This window comes from Budorcas taxicolor, chromosome 5, assembly GCF_023091745.1.
Source record: "Budorcas taxicolor isolate Tak-1 chromosome 5, Takin1.1, whole genome shotgun sequence".
NCBI classification, from domain to species: Eukaryota; Metazoa; Chordata; class Mammalia; order Artiodactyla; family Bovidae; genus Budorcas; species Budorcas taxicolor.
Genome location: NC_068914.1, coordinates 159,512,431 through 159,538,646, shown reverse-complemented (window position 1 = coordinate 159,538,646; position 26,216 = coordinate 159,512,431). Strand labels below are relative to the sequence as shown.

The window sequence follows — 26,216 nt, the reverse complement described above, 5'->3', positions numbered from 1 at the left end:
CAGCAAGCGGAAACAACAGAGCGTGGGGCGGGGTGAGCGGGGGGCCTGCTGGGCGGGGCCTCCCGCCGCCCTCTGGCCAGTCAGCCAACAAGAAGAGCACCCCTCACTCACCTGTGGGAGGTGCCGGGGACCTCCAGCCGCTGCCTCAGCCACTAGCCTCTTCCAACACCCTCGGGGGCGCTGGGTGGCTGGGGCCGGGGTTGTGCCTGGAGCAAGGTGTGTCCCTCTCTCACCGGCAGAGCCCCACCCTAGGCTGTCCTCACCAGGCACACCCTGCCCTCTGAGTGTTGTCCAGGCTCCCAGCTCCTCACCCAGACAGTGGTCAGGGCGACACTGGCCGGCTCTCCAGGCCAGCAAACATGGCTGCCGCCATTTACAGAGCGTTTGGCTATTCGTCGGCATGCCTTTGCTAGAGTGATCATACCCACACTGTGAGGGGGCGTTGAGGGCCATTTGTCAGATGAGGAAACGGAAGCTGAAAGAATCAGTGGCTTTCTCAAGGTCACAGAGTGCGTAAGGAAGCTAGATTTGTGCTCAGTCAAGTATTTTCCTATCTTTCCTCGCTAAAGCTTTGTATTCTAGGCCCAGTTCCCTGTCTGTATTCCCAGGACCAGCCAAGGCTTGGGGCAGAGATGGAGACAGGTTCTAACTTCCTGGGTCAAGATGGAGACAGGTCCTAACTTTCTGTGACAATATGAGGAGCGGTTTTAACTTCCTGCGACAGGATGGAGACACGTCCTAACTTCCTGTGACAGGTCTTAACTTCCTGTGACACGATGGAGACAGGTCCTAACTTCCTGTGACACGATGGAGACAGGTCCTAACTTCCTGTGACACAATGGAGACAGGTCCTAACTTCCTGTGACAGGACAGAGATATGTCCTAACTTCCTGTGACACGATGGAGACATGTCCTAACTTCCTGTGACACGGTGGAGACAGGTCCTAACTTCCTGTGACACAATGGAGACATGTCTTAACTTCCTGTGACAGGACGGAGATATGTCCTAACTTCCTGTGACACGATGGAGACAGGTCCTAACTTCCTGTGACACGATGGAGACAGGTCCTAACTTCCTGTGACAGGACAGAGATATGTCCTAACTTCCTGTGACACGATGGAGACATGTCCTAACTTCCTGTGACACAATGGAGACAGGTCCTACCTTCCTGTGACAGGTCCTACCTTCCTGTGACAGGATGGAGACAGGTCCTAACTTCCTGTGACACGATGGAGACAGGTTCTAACTTCCTGTGACACGATGGAGACAGGTCCTGACTTCCTGTGACAGGTCCTACCTTCCTGTGACACGACGGAAACACGTCCTGACTTCCTGTGACAGGTCCTACCTTCCTGTGACAGGATGGAGACATGTCCTACCTTCCTGTGACAGGATGGAGACAGGTCCTAACTTCCTGTGACAGGATGGAGACAGGTCCTAACTTCCTGTGACACGATGGAGACAGGTCCTGACTTCCTGTGACAGGTCCTACCTTCCTGTGACAGGATGGAGACATGTCCTACCTTCCTGTGACAGGATGGAGACATGTCCTAATTTCTGTGACACGATGGAGACACGTCCTAACTTCCTGTGACAGGTCCTACCTTTTGTGACACGATGGAAACACGTCCTGACTTCCTGTGACAGGTCCTACCTTCCTGTGACAGGATGGAGACATGTCCTACCTTCCTGTGACAGGATGGAGACATGTCCTACCTTCCTGTGACACAATGGAGACAGGTCCTGACTTCCTGTGACAGGTCCTACCTTCCTGTGACATGATGGAGACAGGTCCTAACTTCCTGTGACAGGATGGAGACATGTCCTAACTTCCTGTGACAGGTCCTACCTTCCTGTGACACAATGGAAACATGTCCTGACTTCCCGTGACAGGTCCTACCTTCCTGTGACACGATGGAAACATGTCCTGACTTCCTGTGACAGGTCCTACCTTCCTGTAACAGGATGGAGACATGTCCTACCTTCCTGTGACACGATGGAGACACGTCCTAACTTCCTGTGACAGGACAGAGATACGTCCTAACTTCCTGTGACATGATGGAGACAGGTCCTAACTTCCTGTGAGAGAATATTTATTGCTCCTAAATTCCTGTGACAGGATTATGAGGATAGGTTTTAACTTCCTTTGACAGAATAAAGATAGATTCTAACTTCCTGTGACAGGATGGGGACAGGTTCTAACCTTCTGTGAGATGATAAGAACAGGCCTATCTTCTGCCTCTTGAACTCCATCACAATATGAAGGCAGCTGCCTTAGAAGCAGAGCCCTGTGCTGAGCCCCACAGGACTTGACAGAGCATGCCCCAGGAAGTTTCGCCATCTTGACTGTGCTTGGATTCTCCAGTTGGGAGCATCTACTACTGTCCTTGTCTTCCATCATGCCTCCATTCCAGCTTTTCAGTTTCCATGCCTCATGTTGGGGGACTAGAACTTATTTAACACTTGGCATTTATTGTTAGCAAGCACTGTCTCTTTTTACATCCTATGTCCAGGCTCTTTATCAGGACTCCCTCACTGGAATCCTCTCATTTACTTGGCTGTTCACCATTTTGAGCTCTTGGAAAAGGCAGCCCTAGGAATGAGCTCCACGCTAGTAAAGGCATGTGAAAATCAGGAACACTGAAGATGAAGGTTTTGTAAGGGAGGTGGCCGACAGGCAGACGGAGAGCAGTGGGAAAAGACGTAGGCGTGTGCACTGCCGGGGGCAGCCCACCCCTACAGACACCCTGGTCCAGGCCTAAAGGGGGTGCTCCAGGTGACTGTGGAAAAACCAAGGAACATGCCTGGCCTCGTGCTGGGAGTTTCTCTTTCCCCAAGCTCCCCTCGCTGTCCCACATGATTCCTGTCTTACCAACAGGAAGACCAAGCTCAGTGAGGACATGGAACCTGTCCACGACTCCAGTCTGCACTGAACGGCAAAGGCAAAGGTGGCCTGTGTGTGTGCGTGCTCAGTCGCTCAATCATGCCCGACTCTTTGTGGCCCGTGGACTGTAGCCCGCCAGACTCCTCTGTCCATGGGGTTTCCCAGACAAGAATACGGGAGCAGGTTGCCCTTTCCTACACTAGGAGATCTTCCTGACCCAGGGATCGAACCCACATTTCTTGTGTTTCTTGCATTGGCAGCTGGATTCTTTATCACTGAGTCATCTGGGAAGCCCTCACCTCAGAGGCTATTTGTACACACAAACACACACCCAGCTGCTCTGGGAATCCCTCGCTTCAAAGGCTATGTGTACACACACACACAGAGCCCATACTTCAAAGGCTATGTGTACATACACACACACACACACACACACACACTTCAAAGGCTATGTGTACACACACACACACACACACACACACACTTCAAAGGCTATGTGTACACACACACACACACACACACACACACACACACAGAGCTGCTTCAGGAAGGGTCTGGTGGATCTGGCCAGCAGGTGGTGCTAGAGTCTCCATCATGTGCATTAAATTTTCCCACGTCTCCCAGGCTTTTCATTTGCCAAATGATTAACACGGCACGTGTGGAAGGCAGGGAATGTGAGGTGTGCGTAAGTTCTGGTATCGCCCCCACAGCCATCACACCAGAGAGCAGAACACTGCTTCCTCTCCGGTGGTCTCCACACCCCCAACCCCACAGAGCACCCAAGCCCTTCCTCCCTGTGGGTATTTCTGGGCCCAGCTCCTTCCAGGCCATTCCATTCCCATGGCTCTTTGGCTTCGTCTCCAATACCCTCATGTACCCTCCAGTACCCTACGTCTCCATGACACTCACTACATGCTTTATATTAATACATGCGCACGAGTAAATTCGGCCCTGATTTTCCTGGTCAGTTGCAATTTCAATGATTCCACTCTGCTCTGCCCCATACTTACTACAAACATCCCAGAAAGCATAACTACTGCCTCTGGCAAACTGCCTGTCAGACTGGGGGTGGCACTGAGGTCTTTATTTAGGAGTGTGTCTCGATGGAGGAGGGGCCGCCGCCACCGCATCTATTACAGAGCAGAGGAGGCCCAGAACCCGGGGACCACCCACCTCGGTTTCCATCTCGACCCGCATGACAGAACAACGTGCTCCAAGCTTTCAGTTCAACAGCCTGGTCAAGACACCCCAAGTTCCACGAAAACGCAATTATTGGAAGTCACCACATGCCAGAGAAGAAAGGTCCTCAAGGCCAGTGCCTTCTCCTGGGAGGGATGGCTGCTGTGGCCGCCTGAAGCTCGCAGCCGTCCCCGCCGGCAGTTCCTGTCGCTCTGGACACAAGCCCCAGGAACTAGCCAGGGCAGGGTTCCACCCACTCCGTCCACCGGAGTTACACCCTGGGGCCGGGAGCTGTGCCAACTAAGGCCGCCAGCCTCCCTCTGGCCCTGGCTTCTGAGAGCCCGGGTCTCGGGGTCTGCCCCGTTGAGGGGGTAAAGAGGATGTTTTTGGTCCCATCCCGGGCTCAGGGACACTCTGAATATCCCTGCTGTGAGGAGGAGGGAACTGCGTGGGCAGGATCTTAACAGCCCGGTCAGTCCTTGGGGCCCAGACCTGTGGTTTGTGGCCCAGCCTGCTGGGTCATGCTCCAGTTACCGCCCTTCGGCCACTGGGGAGACTGGCCAGAAGGAGGCTGTTTGTGGAGAGAGAGAAGGCTGAGGCCTGGCGACAGAGAGACTCAAATCTTGCTGGTCAAGGCTCCCTGAATGTTAAACCACAGAAGTGCCAGTTCCAGGGTCCTTTCTAATATAGCACTTTTAACTTGTACAAATCGCTTTCTGAAGGTCAGATAAATTCTTAAGAGGGTTTTTACAGAAAAGGAAAAGGGCCGTGAAACAGAAAACTCCAGTGTGAGGAGTCCGCAGGGCTGAGAGGCTCAGCTTCGCCTCACCTGGAGCTCTGGCCTGCGTCCTGCCCACATCTACCCGGCGTGTCAGTGGCCCTAAGCTATCAGGGCTCCTGTGGTCCCAGAGAAACAGCCCCCCGCATACATGACAAGGCAACCAAGACAAGACCCCCACCCCCCAAGGCCTGTCAACTGAGGATTCCAGGCCCAGCCCCCACTTCCTGCGCCCAGTGCTGGGCTCCTGGCTGGCCCACGATTCCTCAACAGCCCTTCAGGAGCCGAGTCTCGTCTTCCCGTCTGAGGACTGAGTGACCCTAGACCTGGCTGGTCACACAGTCAGCCCACAGGCACACAGTCAGCCGCAGCTGCAGTCGCTCTGAGGAACGTCTGGATTCTGAGCACGAGAACGGGGTGGCTCGTAGCCATCTTCCTTACCAGCACTCTGCGCCTAATACAGACAGTGACGGTGCTCCCTCTTTATCATCCCCCTGGGCCAGGCACCCAGAGCATTACTTTTAATCCTCAAGGCGCTGACAAGCAGGTATTGTCAGCACACGTTACAGAGGAAAATGGGCCCCAGGGTGACCAAGACCCCAGATCACAGCACCAAGGAACAGGAGAGCCAGGCCTGGAAGGCAGGATGGGTGTCCCAGGCCTGGTTCCTTCCTCCTCCAGGCAGCCTCCCAGGCTTTGTCCTCAACCGGACACCAGGGCCACTGTCTGCCTTCCATCCATAAATACTGGCAGTAAAATGTGCCTGGGTGCGCCTTACCCACAGCCCCCCAGGCTGAACCCAGAGCGAACCGTATGGAAGCGGCTCTGCCCCCACAATCACAGGTCACCCAACAGGAACCCAGAGGGCGACACCACCACCCCCTTTACAGCAAGAAGTTCACGGGACCTGCTGACTGTAAAGGTGACCTGGAATGGACTGAATTTGGGAGGCAAACCTAAGCGAGGCTGACACCAAAGCCAGATCGTTCCAGAACGCCACAGCATCTCCATGAGGCTTGAGAACAGTGAGGGGAGCACAGACTGGACCCTCAGGGCAGGGGACACACCTCTCCCAGTTCCACCCGCCTCCCAGCCTCTGCTCCGGCTGCTGGGTGGCGCTGGCAACCAGCATGTGCTTAATGGGGCCACAGTCTTCCCTGGAGGGGCTGCTCAGAGCCTCAACCACCGCCCCCCAACCTTGACTGTGGACGGAGTCCACTTCCTGCGCCTAATACAGACAATGACGGTGCTCCCTCTTTATCATCCCCCAGGGGGCAGGGCGATGAACCCAAAGGATGGGGACAGACCACGCCCTGAAGTATCAACCCCTCAGTCAGCAGGTGTGCTTCCTTGCTGGGCACCCCATTTCCTAGCCGGAACTCCTCTGTTGCCCTTTCACACAGGTCCACACCCCACGCCCATCCCACCCTCCACTCCCTCCCTCTCTGCCCGACTCCTCCCCCCTTCATTCCAGCATCACCAACTCTAGGTACTCCTGCCTTCTGTGCCCCGCACCCCCACTGGGGGGGAGCCCTCCTTGATGAGAGCACTCCTGCACTCTGCCCACAGCTATTTCCACATGGGCTCCTCCTGGGCTCAGAGCAGGGCCCAGGGGCCTTTGCGGGCCCACTGTCTCCCCAGGTGCCTGCACACAGTAGGCTCACGGTGAACACTCCCCAAACAAGTAAAGGACCTTCCCCAGCCATGGGGCGGTGAAGGATTCCACAGCACCCATCAGTGTAAGGACCGGGGAGGAGAGCCAACCACAGCCAGTCTCGGCACACGATGCCAGCCTGCCCACCCCCAGCATCGGAGGCATGAAGACCCCGCGCAGGGCAGCCTCCTCCTCCCCGTTTGCCTTCATGACCTCACCCATGCCTGAGGTCAACAGCAACCAGCCCATCTTCCAGAATCCTCGAACCCAGACACAGACAAGGGCCTGGGACGGAGTGACGGAGCACGGACAGACAGACAGGAGCAGCTCAGCCTCAAATCAAGGACACAATCGTTCTTCCCAGTTCAGGAGCACTTGTACTGCCTGTAAGCTGTTGTATAAGCCCCCGGCTCTTGGAATGCTGAGTGCTGGCAAACCCAGCCCCGGGGTGGCTTTTCCCTACCCACAAGAACGCCTGCTGTGGAAACAGAGAGGGTGGGGAGAGGGTCGGGTGGGGGTGAGGCCAGAGGATGAACATGCCCGATGCTGCGAAGAACACTGGGGCCGTCTGAGCATCTCCTGCTCTAACTTTTGGCCAGAACAAGTACACGCCGGGGCCTGGGACCTTTGCCCCAGATGGCCCTGACCCCCTGGCAGGAGAAGCAGGGTCAAGGTCAAGAGGCCGAGTCTCCCAGGCAGCACTGCCCAGGGCAGGAGGGAAGGGACCCGGCATCCATGCTCCTAAGATCGGCTCCCACTGAGGAGCTTTCCCTGAAACGATCTCTGGGGCAAGAAAGGAGACCCCCCCTCAACAGAACAAGGGTTGGGGTCGTGTGTGGCAAGGCCAGAGGGTCCTCACTGCTTCCTGAGGAACAGGGTTTCTGGACGCCCCAGCAAACACCCGGCAGCCTGACAGTCAATAAGCTGACAGTGACACGCGGACACACAGCTTTAGGCTGAGAACCCAGAACCTTCCGAGCTGTTCCCACACCATCGCTGGGCGGAACAGAACCTGGTCTTCAGGTGCGGCCCACCCGGAGTCATTGCTACCTCCATACGAGTCAGCACCCCCTGCCTCCTGCATCCCACAGAGGTGGACACTGAGGTCCACAGAGCTGCCCCTTGCCCAAGGCTCCACCCCAGGGAGGAGAGGCCAATTTCCTTCGCTTTCTGCGACCAGTCTCGCTGGCATTTAGGCGCCTGAGAACCAGGGATCCTTGAGTTTCCCAAGACCCACGTGGGAGGATACAGCTCATGAACACCCCCTCCTGTCTCGTGCAGGCCGGGAGCCCAGCCCCCAGGAAGGCTGACACAGACTGACGACCGCGGGGCCCGAGGGACTTACGTGTCTGTGGAGCGGCGGTAGTTCTCGGGACACTCAAAGGCCAGGCAGCGGAAGCCGCCCTGGATGTTGAAGCAGGTCTCGTTGATGGAGCAGTTGTGGATGCCGGTCACACACTCATCAATGTCTGCAGGAGACCCCAAGGCAGCACGGTGAAGGCCGAGGCCCCCCAAGCCATCCCCAGCCCAGATGGGGGTGCCCAGAGTTTGGGGGATCGGGCCATCCTTGCTCTCCGTTGGCTGCTCTCCGGAGCACAGCCCTGTGCCAGCTCTTTTGTTCATAGGAGATTTATATTTAATTTACCTACTATTCATGATCCCTGGAGTGAGCATAATAACATCAGCAACCTCTAAATGATGGCCATTGAAGTGTTTTGCAGGAAACACTTCTTACTATAATTAAATGAGGCAAGTACTGGTTATTATCCTCATTTAGGAGGAGCTCATGGGCTTAAGTGACTGGTTTAAGGCCACACATTTTACAAGTGGGGGAGCTGAGCTTTGAACCCAGGCAGCCAGCACCTCTCCAAGGCTCTCGAGGTGCATCAGTCTTACCTTGCATGCCACTTCTAACATCTGAGGAGGGAATGGGCAGAAGCCACTAGCCCCACATTACAGATGAGGAAACTGAGGGGGAAAGGGAGTCTACACTGTGCCCAGTTTCCAAAGTCAGTGACTGGGTTGGACCAGAACCAGGCCTGGGGCACATCAGGAGGTCACCTGGACATGGAGAGTCGTCCCCACCCCAAAACGGTCCAGAGCAGCCAAATGGCGGGTTCAGGGGACATCACCACGCCAGAGGCATCGGGTGCATGTGTGCATGCTAAGTTGTTTCAGCCGGGTCTGACTCTTTGTGACCCCGTGGACTGTAGCCCACCAAGCTTCTCTGTCCATGGGGATTGTCCAGGCAAGAATACTGGAGTGGGTTGCCATGCTCTCCTCCAGGGGCTCTTCCCACCCCAGGGATCAAACCCACGTCTCTTTTGTCTCTTCCACTGGCAGATGGGTTCTCTGCCACTAGTGCCACCTGGGAAGCCCTGAGGCCTCTGTGAAGAGGTGCCAAATCCTGACCATTGGTAGCAAAAACAGCAGTCCCCAGTCTCAAAGCCCCAGGCTCAGGAATGTGTTTTCGCTGTGTCTGGCAGGACCCCAGGCTGCGGTGAGGGCGCCTGGCCAGGTCATCTGCTCCTTCAGAAATGTGAAAACAGCGTCTTCCATCCGGAGCTCTGGACAGCTGAGCAGTCCCTCCCAGGAAACGCCGCAGCTCCTGACGCCTTTGATCACAGTCTGCAAACCCCCTTCATGACCAGAAAGCCCATCTGAAGAACCCCGGCCCCCAGAGCTTCCGGGCCCTGTAGGAGGCTCGCTGCAGGGCCTGGAGAGTCCCAGCCTCTGATTCGGCTGCTGCAGCCATTGCCCAGGGTAAGGCCAGCACACCCGTCCGGGGTTGCTCATTCACAAATATCTCCTTAGCTCCCCTCTCAGTAACCCAAGAGACAGTGACGCGATGCCCCCTGGAGTGTTCTTAGATCTGGGAGCCGAGGATAGGATGCAGGCCACTCACCCTTCATTTAGCTGATCCCTGGGCCCCAAGGGAACCTCAGCCATAAAGGCCTTCTATACAGAGACCTCAGGGTGGGGACACACCCTGACCAGTCCATCCCCTGACAAGTGGAGCCCAGCACCCTGGGACAGAGGCCTGAACCACCGGCTCACTGCGTCGCCCTCAACACCTGGCAGGGCCTGGGTGTGTCGAGTGACTGAACGAGAGACTAACAGCAGTGCTAAGCTGTAGAATCTTCGGGGTATTGACGGCCTGCTTCCTCGACGCTGGGCGTCTTCCTTTTAAAGGCTGTCAGCCCCACTTCCGGCCCCCCAGGGGCTGCCCGGGGCAGAACAGGAGGACTCAGAACCCCTGGTGGATAAGCGTGCCCAAGTATGGGAGACCAGGGTGCCCGTGGGGCGAGGACACACCCAGGATACAGTCGTACCCCCCAAACACACCCCATCTGTGCTGCGGCTGCAGGGCCTCGGTCCCCCCAACCCCGCAGAGCCCCGAGACGGCCCCGGGATCCCGCCCTGCTCACCTTGGCAGTTGCGGCCATTGGGGGCCAGCCGGTAGCCGGTCGAGGGGCAGCTGCACTGGAAGCTCCCGGGGATGTTGATGCAGCGGTAGGAGCAGATGTGGCCCCCCGTGGGCAAGGCGCACTCATCGATGTCTGTGACGGCAAAACCCACCCTCAGCATCTGCGCGGCCCCCTCGGCTGGGCTACATCCCCCAGTGAGCTGAGCTGAGACCTGGAAGTCAGCCCCGAGGATGAGCGGGACACGGGGGGTTCTCAAAGTCCCAGGGCCGGGGCGGCCTCCGAGGCCATCGGGCCAGAAGGGCGTGCTGAGTCCCAGAGAGGGAAAAGGCCTAGCCTGGGGCCACACAGCAAGTTCTTGGTGTGAAGTTTGTGGGGCGGGGAGGGGGAGACTGGGGAACAAAGGGCAAAGGGCTTCAGAATGGCACACACAGAGGTACGCTGCTGGCTCCATCCTGATGCCGATGATTATAAATTTGCTAACAACAGACACACTTTATATAATAAAAATAGGAATAACCTTACAAACAGTTGCCTTCTGAGCACCAACATTGTGCTAGGCATGTACGAAGTACTCTTGAATCATCATTTGGTTTCATCCTCCGACCACCGGGTAAGTGCAGGATGAACCCAGATGTTACAGAGGAGGGCGGCCCAGGCCCCGTGAGGGGCTTCTGAAAGGCCAGAGGCAGAGGGTCGAGCCAGGGTGTGACTCCTCGGCCTGCCTCCCGCACCCCCGCCCTGCTCGAGGTCCGGGCGGCACCCATAGCCACCACCACCATTCCACCACCGTTCCGTTTTATGTCTCTAAAGAAAGTCTGGGAGTGGGTTTCCTCCTTTACAAATCTCACTCTCAACAATGGGCAAAGTCCATCCAAGCACATCTCAGAGGGAAGAAACCCAGGCCACTCGCCAGCCAGGAGGAGCGGGGAGTTGGGGACAGGAGAGGGGCGGCCTCTCCCGCTCACCTTCGCAGGTGACCCCGTCCACGTCGCTGAGCTGGTAGCCTCGCCGGCAGTAACACTGGTAGGAGCCATAGACGTTGGCACACTCCTGGCTGCAGGGGCTGCTGTTACACTCGTTCACGTCTGAAGGAGACAGAGTCCCGAGGCCACCGCTCAGAGCTGAGTCCCTGGTCCCTGGTTGAGTGGGTCATGACCTCCCTCCCACGTCCGTGGGCCATGACCTCCCTCGAGTTAACACACACACAGAGGCAGAGGCTACCACATGTAGGGCCAGGGACCTGCTTGAGGTTTCCCCAAGGGAGAGAGGCTCCCACTCCAGCCCCTCAAGGCTGGGGGATCTGGCATCTTCCCACCCCCGCCACTGCCGGCTTCAAGCCACACCAACCCTGGGGCTCCTGCTCTTCTGTTCTCTTTGCCTAGAACAGGGATCAGCAAACTTCCGGCCCACCACTTGTGTTTGCAAATAAAGTTTTATTGGCACACAGCCACGCTCATTCCTTTACCACAGTCCACGGCTGCCTGCTCACTATAACAGCAGGGTTAAGGAGGCACGATCGAGGCGTGGCTGGCAAAGCCCAGAATATTCACCGTGTGGCTTCTAGGGGAGAAAAAAAGTCTGCCAGCCTCTGGCCCCGAAGTCCCTTCTCATTTTTGTTTACTGCTAATTCTTAGCAGGGCAGGAGGGGTGAGCAGGGGAGAATGTCCTTTAGTGCCTCAGCCCCTCTCACCCCTGCAGCCCCCCCACGCCTAGCCTGGCTGTCACCTGACCCCCTGTGCACTTGGTCACTTCTGCCCAGTGTGGTGTCTCATCACACCCCAGAGACACTCCCTGAAGGCACGAACTATGTTCTCGCTGCACACCTGGAGCAGGGGGTGCTTTATAACTGCTCGGCAGAATAACGCAGCAAAGCTGGCCAGTCCCTGGCTTTGGGCAAAATCATCCACTAACAGGTATGAGTATCTACTATTCAGTCATTAAGGAGTCATCATGGACAGCACAAGCCACAAATGATGGTAACACTGATGCCAGCAGTCTCCATGTCTCAAGCATGTCCTCTCACGCGGGGCCCTGGGAAACGCTGGACAGGCTCCATTGGGTTTCACCCTCATGACCCCCACTAGTGGTATTAGGTGGGTCTCACTAGCCTCATTTTGCAGATGAGGACCCTGAGGCCCAGAAATGCCGAGTTACTCTCAAGATCATAAACGTGACACAGCTGGGATTTGAACCCAGGCCCAAGGGACCCCACCCCCGCCCCCGCCCCATGTATGAGTCTGGTTCCTTGACATTACGTGTGTGTGTTGGGTCTGGTTCCTGGGGACGAATCCCAGAACCTCAGGGGAAGCCTAGGACCCAGGAGCCCCTCATACTGTCCATCCTTCAGGGTGAGAATTACACGCCAGGGTGCATCCTGGAGTATCTGTGATCATCCATCTTAATCCAGAATTATAAGACCTGCCGTGTCTGGAGGCTGGCTCTACAGGTCACCCCTGGGAACTGCACTGCAAAGAAGGGAGCTTGTGAGGGACTGCCGAGGGTGGTCAGAAGCTATCAGTCTCTGCTGACCTACTCACCTAATTCCCGTGAAGTTGTGACACCCAAGAAGCGCCTGCTACATACCAGGCTGGGCTCTCCCCTCATCTCAGTCCATCCCGTCAGAGGGAGGCTGGGTTATTCTTGGCACCAAACAGACTTGGTCGAATCCTCCCACCAGAGACCTGACCAAATATCAGCATCAGCCCAAGACCATGACCCTTGAAATGCCTGCCTGGGAAAGCTCTACGCTGCTAAAGAATTTCCTGTGTGTTCCAGCGAACGCCAGACTGCAGGCCCTGACCTCCCTTTTTCTTAGAAGCATTTACTTCAGAAAACCTGCAGATGTAAACCATTCCACTGTCCCTTTGACATGCATCTTCTGCAACCCAGGAGTGTCCTTCTAAGGCCATGGGAACCAAGCCTTTGAAATGCAGTTAAGAGGGAGCTCCCCCCCCCACCAACTCCCACACTCTGCAGGAGGGTCAGAGCCAGAGAGCAGACACAGCTGGCTGACCACTGACCTTAGCATCCTTCAGTGCTCCTCCTTAGCAGGCCTCAGCATTTAGAAAGCTTGTACCTTTTGTCCTGGTGGAGTTGAGACCAGTTTATACCAAACTCTCGTTCCTCTATTGCAGGAGTGTAAATAAAATCTGTCTTACCACTTTCAACAAGTATCCAGCATTTGCTTCCCTCTGGCATTGCTGCTGTTTAGTGGCTAAGACATGTATGACCGTCCCCATGGACGGTAGCCCGCCAGGCTCCTCTGTCCATGGGATTCTCCAGGCAAGAATACTGGGGTGGGTAGCCATTCCCTTCCCCAGGGGATCTTCCTGACCCAGGGATCAAACCCACATCTCCTGAATTAGCAGGCAGATTCTTTACCACCAAACCACCAGGGAAGCCCCCCTCTTTGGCATAAACCACCTCATTTCCCCCGTGAGGACACTGAGGCTGGTGAGGTCAGCCACCCCTCAGGGTCACGTGAGGACGGCGGTAGGTCAGACGCCCTCAGATTCTGCACTCTCAGCCACATCCCATTCGTCCAGCCTCACGTGCGCACAGGCGTTATCTGCAACCCCCGGACCAAGGGGAAACCGGGAGGGCCATCATCTCTGACAAGAAAGTTTTTAGAGGCATCGCCCCTGCTGACACGTCATCTGATACGTGTTAGGGCACGAGTGAGTCGTTCCCAAGCAGGCCTGCTGGGGGAGCAGCAGGGAGGCGGGCAGCTCAGGGAAGAGGGCGGATGCAGGCCTAGCGGCCCCCGGCCCCTGCCCAAAGCCAGGCCTCACCTTCACAGGAGCGGCCATCGGAGGAGAGCCGGAAGCCTATGGTGCAGCTGCAGTAGTAGGAGCCGGGCGTGTTCTCACACTTGTGGCCGCACAGGCGCCCCGGGTACCGCCGGCACTCGTTGATGTCTGAAACGGAGTGGGCGGGCGGCTCAGGCAGCGTTCTTCCTGGACGGTGCTGCCTGTCCTCCCTGGCAGCTCACGACCTCTGTCCCCCACCTCCTCCGCCCTCCTCTCCCGGGGAAAGGTGCAGTGACTGGTCCCAAACACACGGCAAGTCAGCGGGGGTGCTGCGACCACCCTGCCTCTCTGCCCACTGGGGAAGCCTCGTGCTCCTCCCAGGACAGTGACTCTCTGGGAAGTCACAAAGACTCTGGGGCATTTGTCCAGGGGGCTGGAGTCCCGGGGCTAGCAGAGCACCTGTTCTACAGGTGGGGAGCACCCCCGAGGAGCTGCATGACTGGACCTAGAATGGGGGTCTCCTGATCTGGGTCTCTTCTCCAGCACTGTCTGAACTCAGGATTGTCAGAGGTCGGGAGCAGACCACGGTCACTCCAGGTGCACCCCAGGCTGGTTCTCCTTGGTGTCATCTGGCCAGCACCCGCCTCAGGGATACCCACACATACCCACACACGTCCTGCTGATGCCGTCGAAGTAGTACCCGGCCTTGCACTCACAGCGGAAACTTCCAGGGGAGTTCACACACAGGTGCCCCGGCCCACAGGGCTCAGAAGGGGGAGAGCACTCGTCCACATCTTGCAGAAAAGAAAGACACATTGAAAACCCTTTAGTGTGGGAGGGGGCGTGATCAGAATGGAAGGCAAGGAAGGAGCTCACAAAAATGTAACTGATAACGTGGCACCGTCTAACTCTTCAACTTGATTTCCCAGATTACGTCATATGCACTGGAGAGACAGCTGACCTGATGTAGCCTCTACCCTTGGGGGATTCCTGCTAGTGCGAGCCAGCAGTGGCCCCAGTTAAGTAAGGCAGGAAGTGCCCAGGGACTGGGGAAAGGCTGAGGAAGGAAGAGACTCCTCTGCGTGGCACGGATCTGGGCAGGATGGGTGCAAGATGCCTTTGCCTGAACCCACAGGAAGGTTGGAGCAGGCGGCAAAGGGAGCAATGTAAGAGCAAGTCACACAGACAGAGACGGGCAGGGCTTGTTGGGGAGCAGCAAGACCTGCTCCATCTGGATTATAAGGTTTGTGAGGTTGGGGTCAACTCAGGAGGACTGAATTGTAAGCGGGGCTTCCCTGGTGGCTCAGATGGTAACGAATCCGCCTGCAAAGCAGGAGATGCGGGTTCACTCCCCGGGTGCTCTCCCTGGAGGAGAGCGTGGCAACCCACTCCACTATTCTTGCCTGGAGAATCCCATGGACAGAGGAGCCTGGCGGGCCTCTGGGTCGCAAAGAGTCAGACATGACTGAAGTGACTGAGTACCCTCGTACACGCACGGATTGCAAGCAGGAGCATCAGCCCTCTGTCTGCCCCAGTGAGGAGCCATCACCAAAGGGAGCTCTGAGCAGGAAGAGGTGAGAGAGCTTTCAGCTCAGAATGAATGGGACAGACTTGAAGGGGCAAAGCTGGAGGCAGTAGGTGGGCTGGCATTCTACTGCAACAGTCCAGGCAATAGCTAGTAAAGACCTAGGCTTGGCGATCAGCCATGGGATAGATGGACAGGTGCACACCGCTTCCTTTGGGGATCTCCTCTCTCCTTCCAGAGAAGGGAGGGTTGTGCTGGAGCAGACAGAAAAGTTTATTTTAAACTGGCTTTCTTTTTTAATACCAACCAACACAGCGGGTTCCCTCCTCGTTGAGATGGTAGCCACGGCCACAGTTGGGCACGTTCTTCTGGCACGTGTAGGAGCCCTCCGTGTTGATGCATGTCTGCCCAACAGGGCATGGGGCACTGATACTCAAACACTCATTGATATCTATGGGGGGAAAGACAGAGACGGCAGGGTTAATCCTGGAGGGCTTTCCCAAACCCAGCACCTGATCTCCAAAAAACTCCCATCTCCCTCCTCTTTATGAAACCACGGATGGAGTTAAGATGATGTGCTCGGCCTGGACCACACTGCAGCCTCCCCACTGGCTCCCAGGTTACAGTAGCACATCCCACCTTAAGCACCCCCTCCCGGGTCCATCTCCCTGCCCCTAAACCCTCAACACCTCCATCTTCCACTGCACCAAAGCCAAGGCCACCTGCCCTGTGAGTCCCACACAGTGAACCTGGCAATTCAGGTGCCATCCTGGGTTCACACACTCCACACGGTCAGTGAGTATCTTCCCTGAACTGAGCAGGGGTGAGGAACAGACACGGCATCCCCTCCCTGTCGGCACTTGTGCTCTGGGCGCCTCCAGTGACTGGCGGGCCCCACCAGCCTCCCAACCACATGGCCAGTCTCTCCTGCAGCCCAGCCTCCAGCCTCCGCCTCCAGCAGCCAAGCAAATCCCCCTCTGGGCCTGCCTGGGGAGCCATCACCCCAGTCTGCCCGGTGGACACACCTCTCATATGAGCATAGCCTCTGGGGCACAGCTCCCCTGACATCCCCATCCCTATTCCGGGGTCTGTGGGGCCTGTGTGAACTCAGGCCCCGGGGAAGGACAGCTCTGAGTTCGTGGCCCAGTAGGGTCCCTCCCCGACTGCACACCCCTCTGATGGGGGACACCTTTGATGAACACAGGGCCAACACGTATAAACCAACCAGAACTGGGTTTACACGACTGCTCACGCTCAGCCCTTGTGCAAAGCTGCACAGAGTGAAATTCCTACCAGAAGTAGCTTCTGAAAGGACCTAAAGGTTTTCCAAATCACCTATAAACATCTAGGGGGCTAAGAGAAGGGGGTGATGGTAGAGGACCAGCTGTGCTTCTCCCCTCGCAGCCCAGCCCCATCCTCCCCAGACAAGAGCCAGCCTGACTCCCTCCTCGTCCTGGCAACAACAGCCTTTGTCGGGATGGCCTCACTGGCACAGTACTTTACAGTTTACAAAAGCTTTTGTCTCCAGTCCTGCCCTTGACCAGCACATCAAACCCACAAGACAGCCTTGCAGGCATTGAAATCTGCATTTTATAAACAGGAAAGTCCCCAAACTCAGGCCAGAATCCGGGCCCACTCTGTGCAGAACCAGGGTCTCCAGCTTCCCAGCCGGGACAAGGGCCCTGAAATCTGGGGTGGGCACAGCCCGCCAGCCACATGCAGCCCAATTCCTGTGTTTGTAAATTCGGTTCTCTTGGAGCACAGCCAGGCCCGTGCTTTTACGCACCGTCTACGGCCGCTTCCACGTGGCTGCGACAGAGACCCTAGATCAGTGAGGTTGTATTTATGCTCCAGCCCTTCAGAGAAAAAAGGTCGGCCGTGCGTCAAGAACTAACGCAGCATTCAGAGCCGTCACCGCTACCTGCCCCTAGTCAGGTCTACAGCTCCCAAACCCTGTGCCACGGAACACCAGTGCCCCTTGAGAAAACACAAGCTCCACAGAGGGGTGAGCCCTCCAGCCTGTGAGCGCCACAAGGTAGGGACCCGGCCACTGGGGCGGGAGCCAGTGAATGTGTGGCCAGGAGAGGAAACAAACGGAGAAAATAACACAGAAGCTCTGAGGAGGTTGGGAAGGCCTTGTACAAGCCTCTTAGGGCCCCACGTGGGAAAAGCCCGGATGATCCCAGCTGTTCAAGGGGCCCCGCTTGCGCCATTTAACCCCAGGACCACAGAACCCAGCACCTCTGGAATGGATCAGCCGTGCGGGCAGCCCAGTGCCGGCCCCTTCTCTCGTCCTCACCAAAGCAGAAAGGAAGGTGGGCCGGCGGAGGGAAACAGAAGAAGAGCGAGAGCCTGGAGGAGACGTGACTGGCCAGGCCCTCGATGACCAGACCTCAAGGGCCTAGAACACTCTATGCTTTGTGCCCGGGACAGAGGCCTCTGACCGCGAAGGCCCGCTCCCATCCTCTGCGCTGGTCCCCCGCGTGGGGCCCTGCAGCTACGGGGCCACCTGGCCTGTGGCCAGAGGGGAACTGACAGGCTCCCGGGGCCCAGGGCTGGCTCCAGGAGCCCCAGGAAGATGGCTCTGGCTACACTTGAGGTCACAGTTTCCCAGCACAGGTCACCGTGTCCTGCGGGAGGGAGGGTGGCATCCCGGCAGTGTGCGAGCAGGGAACCCAGGAGCACGGGTGGCAGAGCGGGGCTGCCTGGCCCCGAATCATCCTGACACCCTCCTTTTTCCTTGAATCAGTTTCTCCTTGTGAAGGTTTGTTGGGCACGATAAAAAGATGACATAAAGGTACTGACGTGAAATGATATCAAAACACATCAGTAGGTCAAAAAAAAAGCAAGCGGCAGAACTGTTTGGCCCCACTTTAAATAAAAACAAAAGCCTAGGACTCACAGGCATTGCCAAGCAGGGGAGAAGCCGTCCCTTTCTACGTTTGGGTTTTGCTCGCTTTTTTACAAATAAAGGAGAACAAAACTTTTGAAATAAATAGGAATTTTTAAAAAGAAAAGCTCCTGAACTTGGTTGCAAGGATCATGGGCACACGAAAACAGAGACCCCTCTAGGACCTCTGAAGACCCAAGTTCAGGGGGTGGGGGGCGCTGGGCTGCGGTCAGTCCTGGGTCCCCGGCTCCCACTCTGGCCCCTCCCCCGGCACAGAGCTGCACCCCCAAACCAGGGCGTGGGTGGGGAGTGGGAAACCGGGGCTAAGTCGAGACTTGCAGATGCTCCTTCTATGTGGAGCTTGGGCTGATTTTGCCATGAGTCAGGGTTTCCAACCCCGACAGATGTCCTCCTCCACGGAGCCCCCTGGGAGCCCCCTGAAAGTCTGGGCAGGCCCTTCCCCTTCTTGGCCCGGGGAGAGCCGTCAGCCTCCTGCTCCCCGGCCTCCTTCTTTGAGTGACGACAGCTCCGTGGGCCGGGGGATGGTGAGGGGCCAGTGCAGCCAAGCTGAGGCCCCCACCACGCAGACGCCTCCCGTGAAAAGGGGGCAAATTTGTTTCAGGAACAAAGACTGGGGTTGGCTGCAGATAAAATCACCCCCATCCTAAGGGGCTGCTGCTGTTTGTCTGTAAATATCCTGGGATGGCAATAAAAGGGGGCAGGGCTTTCAATCCAAACCACCATGCCAAATCAAAGATCGATGCAGATTTATCTGCGAGCGTGAGACAGACACAAGATAGAAAGTCCCGTCCCTTGTCGTGGCGCTGCCAGCCTTTCCAGGGGGTGACAGGGCAGCCCCAGCAGCGTGGGTTCTGGCTGGTGGCACCTGCAGCTCACATCCAGGGGGACGTCTGTCTGACCTCAGGGGAGGACCCAGAATCTTCTACTGGGGCAGAGGGCAAGGACAGTTGGCAGACCTGGTCTCAAATGCCAAGAGCATACAGTGATCTGGCCAGGCGGCAACTGCAGGAGAAAGCAGGCCCACCTCCTGTCTCCTGGGCTGGTCCCAGGGCAGTAGTGTTTAAAACTACTGAGGGCTTCCCTGGGGCTCCCAGGTGGCGCTAATGGTAAGGAACCCGCCTGCCAATCCAGGAAACATAACAGACGTGGTTTCAATCCCTGCGTCGGGAAGATCCTCTAGTGAAGGAAATGGCAACCCACTCCAGTATTCTCGCCTGGAGAATTCCATGGACAGAGGAGCCTGGCAGGGTCCATGGGGTCGCAAAGAGTCAGACACAACAGAAGTGACTGAGCACGCACGCACACACACACTCAGTTCAACACCAGTGTTTCTGATTTCAAAACTCAAGCTCTTTTGTCTGAATCGGAAATTGCTAAATTAGAGCCCTGGGGCCCAACACAGCCTGTCGCCTGTGTTTGTAAATAAAGCTTTATTGGGACACAGCCCTGCCCACTTGTTTACATAACTGTGGCTGCTTTCCAGCTACAACCTGCAGAGCAGAGGAGTTGCGATAGAGACCACACGGCCTGCAATGCACAATTTATTGTCCAGCCTTTTATAGAAGCAGCTTGCCGACCCCTGCTCTGTCTACCCTGTACAGTGCCCCGCCTTCTAGAGGCAGGGCCCGTGACTGGATGGTTCCCCTGCCTGGCGGACCCTGTGAGCCCTGGCAGCAGTGTCTTACCAATACAGTTGCCTAGAGCATCTTGTATAAAGCCACTCTTGCACTGTAGCTTGGGTCTGCAGCGGAAGGATCCCAGAGTATTCTGACAGATAAAATCGGGGAGGCAGTTATGAATACCACTCTCACACTCGTCAATATCTGGTACATCATAAAAAAAGGAAATTGTTAGCAAGAGTCCTGCCAGAAGCATCTTACAACACTTTAAAATCACAAGAAAGCTTTTTTTTTTCTTTAAATGCTCATTGCTCAGACTATAAACCAAAACATTCCAATAAAGAGGTCACATACAACAAGTGCCTTAGCCAAACAGGGCTCGGGTTGCTAAAGACTTAAAACTCTGACTATCCCCCCAAGGCTCTTATGATGCAAATTTTCTGTTATATAATAAATAACCCAGACATTTTCCTGGCAATAGGTGGTTTGGTTTGGTTTTCATTTCAGACTAAGCACATGTTTAGTTTTAGATTATAAAGCGATGATGATCTTAGTGGCAATAAACACAGTCCCTATAAACTTATTCATTCTTCAGTCCTTGCAATATCCCAAATATTAACAATGGTGATTGTCATGACTGAACATATTGGCTGCCCTTCCCTTGAAGTTCATGGGCTGTCAGATGTTCAAAAGTGTATACTCAGCTGGCGGGGACCCTGGGTTCTCGTGGTCCAAGCCGCCCAGTGAGTCTGCAGGGGTGGGGAGCACCAAGCTCGCCCAAAGGCCCTCAGACGTCAGGAGGGTGTGACTTGCTTTTGAGTTACCCTCATAATTCAACCAACATTTTTACACAAGTGGTTTTGTCGTTCTGAAGGTTGGAAACCCTCAGCAGAAAAGTATGTTCTAACAGATCCTCATCAAAGGCTTATCTGCCAAACAACATCTATGGTTTGGCGGGGAAAAGCCAGCAGCCAAAAATGTCATGCTTTTTATGCAGCGGAAGGGAATATGCTTTGAACTTCAAGGGAGCCTGGAATCAGATGGACGGCAGCTGTTGTGCAAAAAAGAAAAAAAAAAAGGGAGGGATGGGAGCAGAAAGCACATGTGAGCACCTGAAATTCATCTCGGGTCTTGTTATTTTTAAATTGTTTTTAAGTCTTTACTCTTAAATTGTTACAATATTGCTTCCCTTTTATGTGTTCTGGTAGTTTGGCCACAAGGCATGTGAGATATGAGCTCTCTGACCAGGTTCGGAACTGGTATCTTCTTGCACTGGAAAGCCAAGCCCTAACCACTGGAAGGCCAGGGATGGCCCTGGTCTTGTTTTTAAATGATCGTGCTTTGAGCCTTTTCAGAAACCCAAACTCTCCACTGTCATTAACTCAGCATGACGGTAAAGCAGCTAAATCTCCACGAGTGACAGGGTTGGCCGGGGCCCCAGGCAGTCACTGGGGGACCCAGCACGTGGAGCCCTGGACCCCCCAAGCCACTTCTCATCACATCTACTCCCGGGGCTGAGGTTCTGCGACTCGGAGCCTGTCGTACCTTTGCAGTCATTATCCTCTGTGAGCTCATAGCCAGTTCCGCAGCTGCTGTCACGCTGGCAGCGGAAAGAGCCCACTGTATTGATGCAAGTTTCTCCGAGCCGGCAGTTTTGGCTGCCCTTGATGCACTCGTTGACGTCTAGGAGAGACACAGGCAACGCGGGAGTAATCGGCAAGCACAACTGATCCCGACGCTTCATCAGAAGGAACGGACCAGGAAGCAGAGTGGGGTCAGTTCTCTGCATCCATCAAGTCCCCCAGGCCTGTGATGGTCACGCTCTGTACCGGAGTGGAGCCCTGGGAGCTCCCCACCAGAGCAAAGCAAAAGCAATGATTTCTCTCCCCGGCTGATCTATTTCAGATCTACTGCTCCTTCTGAGCATCTGCTAAGCAAGCTCCAGGCCCTGAACTGGAGTCGTGTGACCCTAGAGACCTCCCTAGTAGGGCTGTCCCCTCCCTCCATCTCCCCCATCTCACAGATGAGAAGCCAAGAGAGGCTGGGGATGCCCGCAGGGCCACTCAGCAGATCCTGGACTCAGAGCCCAGTCAGACCCCAAGCCCGCCCCCTTTTCCCAGCCTGGTGTTCACATTCTCCTGACTGAGAGCCGTGGCTGCGGGATGCTGGAAAGCTGGTCCTGGGCTGTAGTTCACCTACGAACAGGGCCCCGAGTTGTGCACAGCGGGCCCTGCCTGGGTGTCAAGCGGAGGCAGAGGCTCTCGGAGCAGGACGACATTTACCTTCACAGGAGACGCCATCGGGGAGCAGCTGGTACCCCACAAAGCAGGAGCAGACAACTTCCTCCCCCGTGTCCCGGCACTGCTGCTTGCAGGGCCCGCCGCCTGGAACCAGAGCAAATGTGAGCAGAGGCTCGGCACACCCGGGGACCTCCTGATGCTTTCTCTTTGTCTGGATGGGGCCAGAGGAAGTGTCCTCAAGGTGGACTGATGCAGAAAGGCAGGCTCCCCAGGCTGGAGCCCACTGCAGCCTTCACAGCAGCCCCCTCCCATGGGAGACCGCCAAGGTCTGGCCCTGATCTGACAGATGGAGGGGCACGCGGGGCCCCAATCCCCCATTTCCACTGCCACTGCTTCAGTCCCAGCCGCTCACTCACCTGGCTCTCTGAGCATCCCTGGTACCCAACCCTCCAACCACACTTCCCACAGGGTGGCTAGCAAGATGCTCAAAGAACTAATCTCATGGGGACAAACCTCCACCAGACAAAGATTCCACGAAATGAAGTTCGGACTGCTGCCGCAACTCCCCCCACCCCCGTCACTTCTCTGGCTAGTCCATTGTGGCCCACTGCAAACCAGCTATCCGCCCCCCTCCTCCAGGAAGACCCCCACACACGGCCCCAGGGAGGATTACGGGTCTTTCTGGGGCTCTCTTCTCTCCCTTCCCCCACCCGAGGCCTCGGTGCCAAGTGTCATTGTAACAGACCGCCTTATTTTGTGATTAAACTGGCTCCCTAATTAAAGCCCAACCATAAAGCAAGTCACTAAATGTCCTCGGGGAGCAGACCTGCCAGTCCAGACGTGTAGGAATGTTCCGTCATGAGAAATAAAGTCTTATCTTATGGAAAAGAACACTGTAAGGCCCCACTGACTTTAAATTTGAAAGCATCGCTCTTATGAGAAAAATGGATATTACAGATGGTACAGCTGGAGTGCCAAGCCACAAAATGAAGTAACACTCACCCCCATCCCTTAAGGGGCCCCCAGCCTTGGCGGTCCCTGTGCAGAGTGACCCCCCCATAGAGTCACCCACAGAGTCTGTGAGCCGTGATGAAAGGGCTTTGAACGCTAGCTTCTTCGCTACAAGCCCACCCTCTCCCTCACTCGCCCACCAAGTCCCAGTGAGGAGGAGAGGAAGGGAAGGAGTCCAGGAGTGCAGGTGGCCGGGACTTGCAGCTGACTCCCAGCCAAAGGGCACGTCTCAGGTGAATCCGAGTGAACCAGAGCAGAGCCTGAGGTCAGCTCCCAGAGAGATTAGCATGACCCTCCCCTGGGCCTTGTTATTCACCAGCCGGCCCCGGGGAGGCGCAGGGCTCACCTCGGCAGCGGTCATTCAGGTAGGGGTCCTCTTGTTCCTCCTCGATCTCAGAAGCCTTAGCTAAGGGGAAAGAGGCAAAGACACGTTTGTGCACACGCTGTCCACGCGGTGGTCCACACCCACATGAGCACACAGGCCACTCCAAATGTTTTCTCTTCTTGTAAATATCAGGCAGCTAATGCCTGTCTGTACGTCTTCTTATAAACAGCTCAGTGTTCATTTCATCCTTTTGAAAAACAGAGTCACACTTGCAAAACAAAATGTCGCTACATCTCTAAAAGATCTATTATAACAGAAACGGCAGCAGCATGAGGGCCTTAGTCATCCACGCAATGCCAAGTGCGGTTACGTTGTCCACACGACTTGAATATTTCCACAAATGCAACCACAGCCCTGCTATAAACTCAGTCACACCCTCCAAACAAGGCAATGCGCCTGGCGAAAGCTTACTGTTACCGGTCGAACTGTGGGTCCCACCTCCTCCCCCGACCCCCACCCCCACAGACGATGTGAAGTCCTAACCCCCAGTGTCTGGGAACGTGATCTTATTTTAGACAAGGGTCACTGCAGATGATCAGGTTAAGATGAGGTCGTGAGAGGGGGCCCTAATCCAAAGACGAGTGTCCTTACACAAAGGGGATATTTGGACTCAGTGGCAGATACGCAGAGGAAAAGCGAGTGGAGAAACAGGGAGAAGACAGGCATCTCCAAGCCAAGGGATACTGGGGGAGATACTCGGAAGGCCCAGCCCCACCAACACCATGGTCTCGGACTTCTGGCCTCCAGGCTGGGAGACAATATCTCTGTTGCTTAAGCCCCCCAAGTCTGCGAAGCCTTACTAGGGCAGTCCCAGGAAGCGAAGACACAGATTTCATCCACTCGGCCTGCAAAGCTCAATTTAGTGCCAGTGATCCATAGTCACTCGCTCGGCTTGTTCAACAAAGGTGTCTGAGCACCTGCTCTCAGGGTGGAACACTTGGCACAGACAAGGCCCCTCCCCCTCAATAAAAAGATTCAACAGAGGGGGCGGTCCAGTGGCCAAGACTCCGCCTTCCCAGGGGAGGGGGCCCAAGTTTGATCCCTGATCAGGGAACTAGATCCCACAAGATGCAACGCAGAGTTCACATGTCAGAGCTAAAAGTTCCTGCATGCTGAAACTAAGACCCACTGAAGTTAAATAAATTTTAAAAAAGGTTTTAAAAAGAGATTCAACATGGCAGTAGAACAAAGAGTGACGCAGTGGGCGGCCAGGGCCCCAATTTAAAAGGGCGGTATTGCTCTGGCAGTTCCGACATAAAGGACATGCGTTCGCCCGCTTAACTTGGGTGGATACACCCAGGAATCCCTAGACAACTTGAAAACCGAGCCCCCTGCTGATGGAAGCCTCCACAAGATGGAATGACAGTGACCACCACTCCATCGCAATTCAGCAGCCATCATATTACAAGGCTGGGTGGGAAAGCACAAATCCAGGGTCTCCTCAGTGCAGCCGCGCCTACAGGAGAGAAGCGAAGAAAGACAGAGAAAAAAGGCGGAAAGGAAATGCGACCCAGTGGAAACAGCATCCATCTCTGTGTTGATTTCCTCTCCCTTCTACCTTCCTGTGTCTTAAACACATACATGTGAGAGCATGATACACCCACACTGGAAAAACAGACCTCAGTGAAAACACACACATTAGTAATTCTGCAGTAAATTTCAACATAACATAATGTATAGACACTAACTATGCAAAAGACACAGGAAGGCTTCCCTTGTGGCTTGTCTGGGTAAAGAATCTGCCTGCATTGCGGGAGACCTGGATTTGATCCCTGGGTCAGAAAGACACCCTGGAGAAAGAAATGGCAATCCACTCCAGTATTCTTGCCTGGAGAATCCCATGGACAGAGGAGCATGACGGGCTACAGTCCATGATGTCGCAAGAGTTAGACACTTTCACTTTCACATTAAAATATGGGAAGGGTCCCTAAATAATTCAAACACTTCTCACCTAGGAAGAAACTAAGCAAGAGACCTTTAGGGTGTGAGTCATCTCCAGGTTGGGAGGCTGGGAGCACCTTTGCTCAGAATGGTTAATTTGGATGCAACTAGAGATGGCAACCCACTCCAGTGTTCTTGCCTGGAGAATCCCAGGGACGGCGGAGCCTGGTGGGCTGCCGTCTCTGGGGTCGCACAGAGTCAGACGTGACTGAAGTGACTTAGCAGCAGCGGCAGAGATGATCACTAACGGCAGAAAGAAAAGAGGAACAAAAGAGCCTCTTGATGAAGGTGAAAGAGGAGAGTGGAAAAGCTGGCTTAAAACTCAACACTCGAAAACCAAAGATCGTGGCATCTGGTCTCATCACTTCATGACAAATAGATGGGGAAAACGTGGAAATCATTTTTTGGAGGGGCTCCAAAATCAATGCAGATGGTGACTGCTTGCTCTTTGGAAAAATAGTTATGAGAAACCTAGACAAATGTATTAAAAAGCAAGACATCACTTTGCCAACAAAGGTCCATAGAGTCAAAATTATTATTTTTCCAGTAGTCATGTATGGATGTGGAGTTGGAGTACAAAGAAGGCCAAATGCTGAAGAACTGATGCTTTCCAACTGTGGTGTTGGAAAAGGCTCTTGAGAGTCTCTCGGACAAGCAAGATCAAACCAGTCAATCCGAAAGGAAATCAATCCTCAGTATTCATTGGAAGGACTGGAAATGAAGCTGAAGTTTCAATACTTTGGCCACCTAATGCAAAGAACTGACTCACTAGAAAAGACCTTGATGCTGGGAAAGGTTAAAGGCAGGAGGAGAAGGGGAGGACAGAGGATGAGATGGTTGGATGGCATCACCGACTCAATGGACATGAGTTTGAGCAATCTCTGGAAGTGGGTGACAGACAGGGAAGCCTG

At 55.2% G+C, this 26,216-nt stretch overlaps 1 protein-coding gene across 2 annotated transcripts in view; it reads right to left on the bottom strand.

Moving 5' to 3' along the window:
- Positions 1-26,216, bottom strand: part of FBLN1 (fibulin 1) — an 82,163-nt gene that overhangs the window by 32,061 nt on the left and 23,886 nt on the right. For both annotated transcript variants that reach the window (XM_052639832.1, XM_052639833.1), the window contains exons 5-14: positions 23,326-23,385; positions 22,011-22,112; positions 21,274-21,411; positions 19,795-19,932; positions 15,506-15,649; positions 14,339-14,467; positions 13,716-13,841; positions 10,890-11,009; positions 9,925-10,056; positions 7,842-7,965 (exon numbers count right to left, since the gene is read on the bottom strand). In XM_052639832.1, the coding sequence (XP_052495792.1) occupies positions 7,842-7,965; positions 9,925-10,056; positions 10,890-11,009; positions 13,716-13,841; positions 14,339-14,467; positions 15,506-15,649; positions 19,795-19,932; positions 21,274-21,411; positions 22,011-22,112; positions 23,326-23,385 (1,213 nt within the window). The remainder of the gene's footprint in view (positions 1-7,841; positions 7,966-9,924; positions 10,057-10,889; positions 11,010-13,715; positions 13,842-14,338; positions 14,468-15,505; positions 15,650-19,794; positions 19,933-21,273; positions 21,412-22,010; positions 22,113-23,325; positions 23,386-26,216) is intronic.